This window comes from Lagopus leucura, unplaced genomic scaffold, assembly GCF_019238085.1.
Source record: "Lagopus leucura isolate 7727_CA_CO unplaced genomic scaffold, USGS_WTPT01 Super-Scaffold_73, whole genome shotgun sequence".
Classification (NCBI taxonomy): Eukaryota; Metazoa; Chordata; class Aves; order Galliformes; family Phasianidae; genus Lagopus; species Lagopus leucura.
The window spans coordinates 41,022,137-41,036,077 of NW_024962252.1; the positions used below are offsets into that span (position 1 = coordinate 41,022,137).

General features: G+C 38.7%; 1 protein-coding gene across 2 annotated transcripts in view; it reads right to left on the reverse strand.

The window, feature by feature from the left end:
• Window positions 1–998: 998 nt before the first annotated feature.
• CEP85L (centrosomal protein 85 like) overlaps window positions 999–13,941 on the reverse strand; it is a 142,765-nt gene continuing 129,822 nt past the window's right edge. For both annotated transcript variants that reach the window (XM_042880487.1, XM_042880477.1), the window contains exons 11-13: window positions 7,246–7,353; window positions 6,679–6,892; window positions 999–5,398 (exon numbers count right to left, since the gene is read on the reverse strand). In XM_042880487.1, the coding sequence (XP_042736421.1) occupies window positions 5,235–5,398; window positions 6,679–6,892; window positions 7,246–7,353 (486 nt within the window). In that variant the 3' untranslated portion in view covers window positions 999–5,234. The remainder of the gene's footprint in view (window positions 5,399–6,678; window positions 6,893–7,245; window positions 7,354–13,941) is intronic.

The following is a 13,941-nucleotide window of genomic DNA, read 5'->3' on the forward strand; positions in this document are numbered from 1 at the left end:
ATGATACTCTGAAATCTAAACCTGACTTTGAACAGTTCACAAAAGGTCACCCTCAGAAATCTTATGGAAAGTTGGCACCTGCGCAGCCCTTTCCATACGTTTATACAGGGCACAGCATGTTTTAATTGAATTAAAAGCACATCATTCAACGTTCAGTCACAAGGTTTGAGAAAAGCAAGTGATCTGTACCATATATAATGCATTAGCTTATCAAAATGAATTTCCCATCATCTTCCAAAGGTTGAGGAAAAAGATCCTTGACCTCTACGCTCTGCACAGTGAAGAAAGCCAGGGGCTGAGGAAGAGCAGTTGTCAAGAGAGACCACTCAACACTTGATGCTCCAGCTGGGTCCTAGGATTTTTTTAAGGGCAGCAGCCTGAAAAGAAATCATTTCCAGGTAAGCACACTTACTCAGCATTTGGGAAGACTCCTCTTCAGATTTTTCAAACTGTAACTTTTCACTTTCCTCAGACAGTGCTAATTTGACATTGAAAGAAGTCAACACTGCTTGGTTTCAATGGTCTGTGACAAACTGTGGTGTTTCATGCAGGAAGGATTTCTGTTTGCCATAACTGCTCTCCAGTATGACCACATCCATTAGTGCTGAAAAATTCATAGCTGAAAAATTACCATTAAAACCATGTGCCCTTTCTCTCAGATGCACTGCTGCTTTTGCTTCATCCTCTCCTTTTATTTTCGGTCCTGCTTGACTGGTGTTGGGGAAACCACTTGTTGATGACGCCTCCAGCAGCTCTGAGCCTAATGATCGTAACAGTTCTCTCTACGAGTTTGTACCAACTCAGTCTTTTTTTTAAGTTCTATCTATAATCTCTCCACGAGCAAGGAAAAACAGCAGCATCCTCTTACAAAAGGAGCAGGGACATTACAAGCAACAATGCTTTAAAATCACTGCATTGCACTGAAGTAGTAGTTTTGCTACCAATGTCTCGGTTTCAGAACAAGAAATAATGCCAGGAAAAAATCAGCAGAGAAGAAATCAATTTTGTAACAAAATTTATTTTTGCTCTGTGGATACAAATCCCAAACATCAACAAACAAATTCCAGTGAAAAAATACCAGTCATTAACAATGAAAACTTTTATTATTATTTAATAAATAGAACTTTGGCATTCAAAATTCTAGCTGTAAACCCTACTTTAAAAAAATTACAAAATGAGGCAAGAACAACAAGCCTAAAGCTGAGCCAGCCAGTGGCTCCTTTACTTTTTACAACAAACACATTTTGATTAAGTCATGACAACTCTATTTACATATGAGGTATTCTGAGCGGTTCAAAAATTGAACCCAATTTACACAACTACCAGTCTTTGGGGACTGATCTAGTACATATGTCAGCTGTGCTTTTAACAGATAGCTCCAGACACTCCTCCCCACTGTACTAATGATATACTGCAATTAACACACACAAAAGAATCACATTATGCTTTGAGTTTCCTGCTCACGCTTCATAGAAAGCTGCATACTACAAGCAGGCTAACATTCTGAGCGCACACCTAGTACCTGTTGTCAGCACTTATGTTTCTAGATATTATGCAGAGTTCTTACTACAAAAGCCCAACAAAATATTGGCAGGTAAGAGGAAAACAAGGTGCAGTCGTCAGCATTCTAACAACTCATCTAAAGTTCAAAGGGAATTTCTACTTAACTTCAGGCATAAAAAGGCACAAAGGTATGCAGCTGTGGAATTAATATTGCTAAGGAGCTACTAGAATAAATCATCCCTTTCACTAATAACCACTGACTGGTTTGAGCCAACAGAAGTGGATTAATTCAGGTCTTCTCCTCTCTCCTGACAGAACTCGTTACACCAATGGGAAGAGCCCAATGACATCTGCATCTCCTACGTAACACCAGTGAAAGGAACACGTGCTAGGGAAGTGGGTCACAGAGGAAGGATTTTCTTTCTTTCCTTGTGCTCTTACCTTGCCAGAAGAACATGTGCTACAAGAAGCAGGCAGTGAGGGTAAAGGAAGGGAAGAAACATCTTGAAGTGAAAAGGACAAAACTTCAGCTCCTGCCATTGCCTCACAGCCACCAGCAGCTTCAAATGTTGAAGTCTGGGTGGGTGGTGGCAGCAGTGTCGGCAATTTCACAGAATTATCGCACCCTACAGTGACAGAACTGGGGCTAGGAACCTAAATCATGTTTACACAGTTGAGCTGCATTACTTCTACATAGCAAATAGACAGCATCATCTATAGCCTGTCCCAAGACTTTCCAAGTCTTTTTTCAAAATACATTCTTGAATACAGTAGTTACTGTAAATACCTTCTAAAAGAATTGTACAAATTCGATCTGAAACTATACAAAAAATTACTGTACAAATTTGCTGACAAACAGAACAGTACAGTATCCATTCATTAGCAGTTCTTTTTCAGCCCTTGAGATTGTCTAACAGCCACAGCAAAAAGTTGTCATGACTAAATCCAAGCAATTCCAATGTTAACATTCATTAATCAACTGTGTATTAAATATGCTGAATGAGATTCACACACACTACATTTTAACCAATTAATCAGTCATGCATATCATAGACAAAGCTTATTCCATTTAGAGGCATCTCTAAAGTGATGCATATATAGTAACTGCTACTACTACAACAGGCCCAATTTCAAGAAACCAAAGCAAAATACAGTATCAGTTTAGATACTCAGTTGGTAGCCTGCATCTTTGGCTCAACCATCCACCATTTACAGCCCTATTTTAATCTGACCGAGGCAGGTAAACTCAATTGATATATACATTTAAAACAAAACAACAACAACAAAACAACAACCAAGTGCCTTAAAGTCAACATAAATATCACGGGTTCCCTAAAAAAAAATATTAAAATGCAAGATTACAGCATTGCAAACAAAGTATTACAAATACAACGGGACCTCCTTCCTGAGGGACTTTCAACTAATACTTACAGAGCATCACAGCTCCTGAAGTGCTTTGCAAATATTAAATTACTGATCTCAACTCTGCAGTACATTCAGCAAGTAAGACAGTGGAGCCACACCAGTCAAGCAACAACACAACAGGACAAACAGACTTGAAACATCTCCTGTTGCTAGCTAATTCTCTATTAAATGCTCTATTTCCACAAAATTTAGAAAAACGTGTTGCTCAGTCATTTCTATAGCTACAGCATTTCCATCTAAGGAAGTAACTGTGCTATGTTGGTGTTCACTTTCACATAATGTTTCTAGAAACACTGTTGCTGAATTTCTGATAGCAGACAGAAGTCATAGACTGGGGACTGTTCCTTCACTGCAGGGCCAAAACCACTGCACTACACCAAAGGAACAAGGTGTGGCCCTCATAAAAAAACCCAATGCTTTTGCATCAAGAGACACAGGAAAATTAGTGCAAAGATCCTTGTTTTCAGTTTTGCACTAGTGTAATGGTACACTTTCAAAACTATTGAAAGAACAGCATTCAACAAATTAAAATAAAATGGCCTTCTTTTTTTTTTTTTTTTCCTTCAACCTTCAAGCTGAGATACCACGCAATTTCTCTTGAGATTTAATCTGGATGTTTTAGTGCCCACCGGAGCTGGGCCAGTCAGATTAATCTCTATCTGAAAATACTGTGTAGCAACAGTATACACTGCAACATAATTTTTCACAGATTAGTCCATGTGTAGGTTCATGATAGAGAAAACTGTCAAATAAATTAGTCATTATAGCAAAGAAAAAAACCCCAAAACAACAAAAAAACCAACACTAAATTATAAACACGTTAACAGTAACTGCATAACAGTGAACAGAAAACAAAACACCAAGTTAAAATTCGCAAATCCAGCCTACGTTGTTATAACCATTTTTTCTTCTATTAAAATAGATGTCATCAGAAAACTGTTGCTATAAAAATGTCACCCTAGAACTTACGCAATTCTAACCTCTATGCTAAGTGATTTCTGCTGTTATCCATGATACAGATCAGCAGACTGACTTGCACATTGGCCACTTGAAACTTTAATTCACATGTATGACCGAAGGTCATATATTTTCATTTTCGTTACCTACAGTTAATTACCATCTTACACCACACACAACTGTTCAGATAACTTTCAGTACTGATCCAGGAAAGTGGAAGTGTTAATATTTTATCTGCCCACGGGAGTGAAGTAGCACAGCCAACTGATGCTCATGGAACAAACTATGGAATATGATCTTATTTTTAAGGTAACCTCTTCCTGCAAGAAAGGAGAGATCAAGAATAACCAAACAACATGGAAAATTTTGCAGTCCTTGCATAACTGAGAATTTAATACTGGTAAGTGGAGACATTCTGTTTCGAGCCCTGACTTTGCCAAATGCCTAACACTCATTTTGTAGCTGCAGTAAAGAATGGTTGAGGTTGTTTACAACCTCATCAGAGGTCTCCAAGGATACAGATACAGAGAAGCCACATTTTGAAGTGGAGGTGACATAAATAAAAAATATTATGGTATGAACACTAAAATACAGTCTATTCTTTTTGGACAGCCATGTACTACCCTGCAGTTTCACGCCTCCCATTTTCTCTGGGCTTGTCACAGACTTGATGTTACTGAAATTCCTCAAAGCAATATGATAATGCTTAAATCTTATGGGATTCATGTGCATAAAGGAATTGAAAGTTGATTTTCTTCCATTCTTCAGCAAACAAGCTAACATTCATTACTAAAAGCAAGATACTTCTTGTAGCAAATTCTTCAGGCAACTTGAAAAGCATTTACTGTTTGCAGCGTTCTGAGACTGTTCCGACTGCAGTTCCTACAGCTAAGTGAAGTTTCAGAAGCCCCCATCTTCACCACATACAGTCAAAGGTCATTTGACTCTCTGCACTGACTTCAGAACACAGGTAATGCCACACAAACCCTTGAAGGAGGAAAGGACCGAGAGTAGTAGCAGCACGGCTGTTCCAAAGCTCCGATTCCAGAAACTAGTTGAAGCAATAAAAGGAAACCCAATGAAGGAAACAGAATCCAACTGAAAAATTCTTCACAGCTTGTTCTTAAATTCAGTAGTTTGGAGAAAAGAAAGATTTCTTGAAGTTTGTACCACTCTGTTCAAACCATGTCTCTCCCTTCCCCACCCAGTTCCCAAGATTACATATGCATGATCCTCACAGAGAGGCATGTGCAGTGGTTGCTATCTTCTAATATGGCTCCTTAATAGAAATGCAAAGACCAGTGACACAGCAGCATTTAATAAGTCATTTGCTACTGGATGAAACGTTGTCATTGAGTGATGCAATTGTCCCCCATGTCCTGAGCATAACGGTCTGATATTATCGTCCTTAATTCATCAATATCCTTTCGTAACTGACAAACGTCTGAGAGCTTCTTCGAGAGAGTCTCTGTGCTGTGATAATTTTCATTCTCTTCAGCTGAGCAGTTCAGTGCTACAAAAAAAAAAAAACAAAAGCCAAGGTTAAAGCTCTGACAGCTGTGCTCTGAATACATAAACCAGTCAGCCTCTCTTGAAATAAAGGGAAAGTCACTTTAATTAACTCAAAAAAAAACCATGCTCCAGTGTGACGAAAGGCCAACAAAACATTGTACCACGTGAACTTAAAGCCAGTCCCTGCTCTACTGAAAGACGTGCTTTTCTTTCTGCACCTAGACTCAGAAATGACTGATCACTTTCAACAGTGAAAAACAGTGAAAAAGTTGGGTAGGATAACAATTTTTGAAGCTTCTAGCCACTCAGTAAAGAGGGATAAAAAAGCTTGGGAATGAGACCATGTAAGATTTCAAAACAGTACTATAGATATGTTGCACTATTTATCCTACTGGCTGACAATGATCTCATGGACTTCGAGACAGGTATATGTGCACTCACAGCATTTCAGAGGTTTCCAGTGCAGATGAATCTATGTGGTGCCTACAGAACATTGCCCTTTTACCTTCCTACTTTGCTGAAGGTAGAGTTCAGCAAACGGTCTGAGTAGTTCTAATTAACATTCAGAAAGCACTAGGATATGATACATTCAAGTGGAAAAAAAAAATCCATTAAGCTTGTTAAAAGGAAAAACCTCACAAAAACTACAATCGAGCTCTAAACAGCTGGCATCAAGATGTACTTTCCATCTCCTGGCTTACAGTATAGGAAGTGGAGAAGGATATGGAATGAACATTATCAAAACTAGAGCTGCCAGGTACCCAGGCTTATACACACAGACAGCTACTGTCCCCTTGAAATCAGATATATACACGTTCAAACAGCAGACTTACACTTCCATCACTTGATCACAAGGGGTTTAAGAAATGGCCTGCTTATGCCTCACCTTCTTTCTTATTTTAGAGGGCAAAACATGTTTGACAGAAAAAGCCCATTAACCCTTAGGGCTGACTGCTGTGTGCATCACAAGGGAGACACACAGATACATGCCTTTCCTTTTTAAGGGCATGAATATATCCAGAAGTGAGTCTGTATGAACATCTAGACATCTCCTCCTGACCTGACAAAGACCTGTATAGCCTTAGGCAGTTGGCAACCCAGGTGTGCTAACAGCTCAGCACTTTCCAAGAGCTCCAGGAGTATACTTTGTGCACAACTGCTCTGGTTGCACAGTCATGGGAAGACTATCCTCTCCACCTGGCAAGAGAGCGCCACTTAGCTAAACTGCTATTATTCTGTGTCCAAAACACTAGTAAGCACTGGAATGATAACATCACTTACATCTGATTCCCAGCAGTAAGGAAAGGTTAGGCTCCTTGCCTTGAGCTCTCTGGGTAAGAATACTGCACAAAGCTTTCAACTCAAACAAACAGTGGGACATCTCCTTGAACAACTGGTCTGCTACAGGCATTTTTTCAGACACTGGTTGTCGGGACTCTTCCACCTGCCGTATCTGCTCCTTCAGAGAAGCATTTTCTTCTGTCAGTCTTTGGTTCTTCATGAGAAATAAAGAAGAAAAAAGTCAAGTTAGTCTACAGCATGTAGCATGGCAGAAAATTTCCTGTATCAAACCACAAGCAATACTAAATAAAAATAGTTACTTCCATATATAAAAGCTGGACCTCTCCAAAGAACAGCAAATAGACAGCTTTTACACAGCTCTCAGTGGCCTTCACCCTTAAAACTTTTTCTTCTTGAGGTAAGGATGGCATTATTATATTTCTGCACAACATGTATCACAGCAAAGTATGTAGCTCATAAAGCCCTACCACAAGTGACTGTAATCACTTCCTGAGGTTCTTCTTAGCTGGTATGGTCATGGATTGGGTTTTTGGAGTTTTTACTTACTTCAGAGAAGGTTTTATTTAACTGTTCTATATTTCTTTCTTTTTCTTCAAGCTCATTTGTCATCTTCAGAACTGTCCTCTTTTCTTGCAAAAGCTTCTCTTGCACAGACTAAATTGAAAGAAAGCACAGGTAATCATTTTAAATTTTCACACTGCAGGTTAGCGCTGACAAAAAACATATCCTCAGTAAATTCCAAAGTTTGTTATTCATTGCTTTTGAATTACACCTGAATTTCTACCAAGTTCCACTTCATAGTGTCCAACTGGGCTCCAAGAGCTCTATGGACACTAACTTAGCTGCACCAAATATCTGTGAAATTCTTTAAAGTATTAGCATGTGATTTTAAGCAAACAGACCACGTATGCAAAATGTTACTCCAACACAGGATAACAAGGGATGTATGGAAGGCTAAAACAATCACACAATTTTCTTTATTCTATCCAAATTATTTCACTTGAAAAAAGCATACTAACGACAAGTAAACTTCATGCATTTAATTGCATAAACTTATGCAATTTCAGAGTTATAGCTGAACATATTTTTGCCTCTTTTTTCCATGAAGACTGTGGCAGGGGTTCCTACAAGCTTTCAGAACATAGTATCTACCTACTCAATTTATTACACAGCAGAGAAGAAAGCCTCTGGTAGCTGACACAGTGTACCATCCTCTTTAAAAGCATTCACACAACATAAATCAGAATAGGGTACTACAATTTTACTTTGCTGAAATAACAACTGTAGGCAAAAAAAAACCCAACATAATTTATTTGTAGTTTATATTGTCTTTTTTTAACAGATGCAATAATTACAATCATCATTAATAAAATCAGAAATAAGTTTCTCAGATGCTGCTGTACTCAGGAACTAGAGCTTTCAGAGTTCGACTTCCATGTCAGCGATAAGCAGCAATAAACCAACAACTCCTGCAACATGGAAAGAACTGTAAGATTCCCTGTAAGATTTTATTTATTTATTTTTATTTATTTTAATGAATTCAGCATGGCCACAGCTACCTTAGCTGTGAAACGCACACCTTCACTCCACTATGTTTCCAAAGTCATCTGCTAAAATTCAGAAAGGGAAAGTTTCAAATCATCTTATCTGAATGCTAGCAACAGTGCAATAGCAGGCATGCCCAACCCACATCTACTGGGCTGCACATGGCCCAGCACAGCCCGCACTGCGGCCCACTCACTGCCCCATACCATTATGGCAGCCGTTCTTCCCACCAAGCAGCCTGGCTCGGCCCCAGGCACGCACCCATCACTCAGCAACAGCCAAACATCGGTGTGCTATTACCATCATCTCAGCTGAAACCAGGACAAGGAGAGGGTACAGTGCAGTGCTAACTTTACCTCTTCCACTCATCACGCACACAGTCAAACTGAAACCCACACGTACTACATTACATGCGCTTGTGCCATTTAGTGAGTTCAATGCAGTGATTGCTGACAATAATATTTCTAGCTACCTAATGTAGTCTCAAAAGAAAAGGGAATCCAAGGAATGAAAAACTGTAGATGAAAGAAGAGTGTTCAATGAAAAAGAGAGAGAGTAGCACCTTCTTGTCAAGGCAAATAACATGGCACTATGCTTAATTCGTAAGGAAATCGCGTCAGTTTTCAGAGATTGTCTTTGAAAAAGACAATACATGCAGAAACATGCTGTCAGATTCGATGAATATCAAGGAATGCTTTTTAAAGACAAAATAGCAGAACTGAAAAGAAGTCCATTACCTCAACCAATCCTTAAAAAAAAGTTACAACTCAAACAGACTCTGTTACAGAAGCTACTTTATGTGGTACCAAATCTGACTGCAGTAAAATCAAAACCATTTACTGATGGTGAATTTATTATGCAATCCCTAGAAAGCGTGGCAGATACAATTTTTCCTGATAAAAAACAGATTTTTCTAAAATCAGTTTGTCTCACCAGACTGTAGCCAGGCAAACTGAAGAAATGGGAAAATCTAGCAGAAGAAATTTGGACAGTAAAGGTGCAATTTCAAATTTTATGCTAACAGCAACTACTAAATGTGGAAATAAGTGTTACTTCTGAGAGGCAGCAGATTAACCTATTGATGCTATAGATAAGGCTCAACTTGTCTTTTTCATTAGAGTAATTGATAATGAATGTCACTGAAGAAATGGCTTCTTTGGATCCACTAGAAGACAACAACAGCTCTTGATTTGTATGAAGCAGTAGAAATTTCATTACAGCAATGCTACTGATGGCACTCTGGTGACAGTTGGTAAAGAAGAGGGACTTAAAGAGTCAACATTAGATTGTGCACTTGCCATCACTTGCATATTTGATGAAATATCACTGCACCTTACGTCAAGAAAATTTATGCACAAAAGCTTTAAAAATTGGTAACATCATGCAAATCAAAAGCTGTGAATTTCATAAAGTCCAAGGAATTTAATCATCACCAATTCCAGAAGTTTCATAAAACCATGCATGCAAATTATGAGAACATCATTTAGTTTTCCGAAGTAAGGTGGCTAAGCTGGGGGTAAATGCTAAAAAGTTTGTGATTTCCAAAATGAAATCAAGTCATTCATAGAGTAAAAAGGAAAATTTTTGCCAGAACTTGAAGCTGAAAAATGGCTCACAGATTTACCACCTTTGTCGGATTTGACCACTCATTAAGATGAGTCAAACACTTCTTCAAGGAGAAAATCATCTGTGCTATGTTCCAAATCATAACAGCATTTGAAACGAAACTTAAATTATGGCACACTCAAGCTATGGTAAATAATTTTATGCATTTTGATACATTGACTAAACGCAGCCCTGTGAACAGCGAAAAACGTGCTTTTTGTTTTTATAAAGGAATTTGAGAATACGTTTCTGAATAATACACTGAATGAAAATACTGAAATCTGATGAAAATATTGAAAAAAAATTATCCGCTTCTTTGTTTATTTGTGACTCCATTTCAAGTCAATATGATGTATATTACCTGTGAATTTTTAAATGGAATACATAGAGTTGTAATCAGGTATTCAACTCAAAAATATAACCATGTTTCTCCACCAGACTTTTCTAAGACCTATCTTTCCAAAGAAAAGTACCCCTCAGTTCACAATCGCATCTTATTCACGTCATCGCGTTTTGGCAGTTACGCACATTTGAGAACAACTGTTTTCAAGAGAAAACTGTTGTTAAGAGTTAGGGTACTATGGTTAGGCTGCGGTTGGACTTGATGATCCTTGAGGTAATTTTATGATTCAAGGATGAAGTACGGGAAAAGTAAAATTTCATGAGAAATCTCCAACAAACATCTTGAGAGCTCACTAAGAATCGCAACTACTTCCACTATACCAGACCGATGCATTAGTTTCACAAAAAACAAGGTCAAATATCCCACTATTTTCATGCTTTTGTTGCTCTTTTTGTATTTTAATGAAAAAAATATAAAAAAATAAAATGTTTTGTCACTTACTTATATTAACTATATTATATTTATTATATGCAGCCCAATATAATCCATTTCTCTTCATTCAGTGCACCCCAAGCAAGCCCCAAACAAGCCAAAAGGTTGAATGCTTGTAAAGTTTACTGCTGATATGTATTCCTGACTTTTTCATCTTTCACGATGAAAAAAATCCTCTTTTGCCATTAATTACTGACAGATTTGATGCTGTGCTACAACATTGCATCTGAAGTGTCTTCTCCGCTCCTAGCTCAGCATATTCATGTGTAAAACCTGTGTCAATTACTGGATGCAAATCCAATCTCATCATGCTCAAACTACAGCTGGTGCACTGGTGACAACAGTGTGTGCTCTGGCAATTTTGAATGTAACCTTCCACAGAGTGGAACCAGAGACCACGATGGGAGGAGGAGATGGAATGTTTTACAAACCAATGGATCTCAATTTATAGAATGACACTGAGAAGTATGGTTGGTCCTGAATCTCCGTAGTTAAAACCCTAAGTATTCCTCTTCCAAAACAAAGAACTCCGTCATAGGGAATTCTATGTCATAGCTCAAACAAAATGTTACAGAAAGATCAAAGTCAATCTTGAGTAAAATACGTGTTTTAATTGTTGCAATATGATGGTGTGCTCAAGAGGGATATAAAACTATTAAAGAACATCAGAAAATGAGCTACAAAGATGGTGAAACACCTAGCTGTCCTCACACAAGGTGCATGACGTGCAGCTGAGGTCCTTCGGTATGCTCAGCCCAGTGCAGAACCAGCTGAGGGGAGGCCTGATGGCGGCTGCAGCTCCTTGCAGGGAGCAAAGGGGCAGCGCTGAGCTCTGCTCAATGTGACAGCAACAGGGCCCGAGGGAACAGCATGGAGCTGTGCCGGGGCAAGGTCAGGTGGGGGTTAGGAAAAAGTTCTTCACCAGAGGGTGGTCAGACACTGGCACAGGCTCCCCAGGGAAGCAGTCACAGCCTCAAGCTGATGTAGTTTGGGAAACATTTGGACAGCACTTTTAGACACTGGGTTTCAATTCTGGGTGGTCCTGTGTGGAGCCAGGATTTGGACTTGATGATCCTTGTAGGTCCCTCCAACTTGGGATACTTTATTCTATGATTCAATTGCAGTTTGGGAAGAAAGTCAAACTTACTCTTATGTGAAAGCTATTCCTAAATGGTATGAAGAACGGAACTTTCAAGGTACTGATACTGTGGACTGTAACACATAGGAAACTATGTTTATGCGTTGAGGCCGGCCCTACACCACATTTGTGGCTTTCATAAGGAGAAGCCTTTTAACTGACCAGCCAGCTGTAGGAACACTGCTGACAAGGTGGGAAATAGTGAGAAGCAGGGCAGGGCCAACAGAAAATGGAGAAAATGGTGTGCAGCTTTGAGAAAATTTCCCAATAATGAGATTCAGCTCAATGGTGCACAAGAAACAAAACACTTTCTTCAAAGCCAGAAAACAATGGTGTTAAAATTTACACATTCAATCTAGATGAAAATACTTTTTTTTTTTCATCATAAGTAACAGGAATCATAAGGCAGAACCCAGAAATGCTACTTGTTTTCAGAACATTTCCACATGCTTGATGTGCCTCTCAGTTCACCCACACCATGCCCCTAGCAAGGAAGTGCTGAAATAGTGTGCATCCTATAGATAAGCAGTGGCTAGAAAGCACAGCTTCATGCTACAAAGGAAGGGGAGGAAGAAAAAGGATCATGGCTCCATGTCAAAGGAAACACTGCAGGCCAAGAGAGGGCAGGAAGTAGCTCTGCTTGATGCTTTTCCTTTGTTGTGCTTGAAGATGAGTGTAACATGCAGAGGTTTTGAACAATCACCTTCATTTTATTTTAAAAACAGTCTACTGAGAAAAATGGCCATACTGAGTCAGACTGAAGGACTTCTTGTGCGGTTAGCAGCCATGCAGAAGTTGCTTAGAGACAAGGAGAACAGAGCAACAAGATAAGGACAGGTACCCAACACTGATTTTCCATTTTCTGAGTATCTTCACTTTTTAACAGTCTTTATTGCATTTCTCTTGCATGAGCAAATTCAGGGACACCCCAAGTCCAATATGACACATGCACTAGAAGTATTATTTACATGTTTCAAGTCCATGTCAGCAACAGCTTACCAACTGTGCAACCTAACAGCAACTACTAAATGGAAATAAGTGTTACTTCTGAGAGGCATACCTAACATCTATCACTCTATGCTATCCTTACCTTAAAGCTCAGGAAAAGCACAAATGCTGATCAGCTTGCTAGATCCCATAGTGCTATGACTTCCCAGTACTCACAGTTCTGAGAGTCCTCTATAACCCATCCTTACTTTTCCCTTTTGCTTTCTGAATTTACAGCTTCGCGTTATTTCCAGCCCTGGCATAGATTGGGTTTATTATGACTTACAAGATTGACAGATATAGTTTGGGTAACACAGACACCATATAAGTTGATTCCTAGCTGTTTTGTACAAAAAATGCTAATTTTGTAATATCTAAATTAATCATGTAAACAAGGAATATTTTATTTAAAAAGCAAACAAGACTCTCAGTTGTCATTTTTGCCCTTCGGAAGATGTGCAATATATGCAGCATGACATCTTGTCAAGATCAACCAGAAGTTTAATCACTCACAGTCAGGAGAAAATAAATAAATAAACAAAAATCAAGCAAGCAAAACCATATAAGGAAGAGATCAAAATCACTCCATCATGACTATGAGCAAACAGAAGCTAGTACTGCTCGATTCACTGTTGTCTGAAGCAGAATATTTTCTTTCAGCTTGAAAAACTGAAAGACATTCTCAAGCATAGCTTGACAGTGTGGCAGAAGATGGGAAATAAAATAAGATTTCAACTGAAGATGAATTACATCTCTCTGCCAATAAGGGATTTCTATTTCTTACAAACTAATTTTCAATGCTTCCCATGGAACAAATGTGAAAAGGATTGAGGATCAAAGATACAAAGAAACTGCTGTAGTCTGCAAGTAATTTGAGGGCTAACACCACTTCCAAATCTTATTTTCTGGCCTTATACAAATCATCTCAAAATGGGAAAGTTAAGAGAAAGTCCCAGAGAATAGAACACTCCTCTGTTCACAGTCTGCTACAGCTACTCAGCATTTCCAAGTCACAGATCCCTAAAGTCACTTCAGAATAAGCACATAAAAACATAAGTCTCAAGATAAAGGTGGTAGTGAGAAAAAGATTAGAGAATTTAGGAAATACAAAAGGATTTAGGATGGTGAAAAA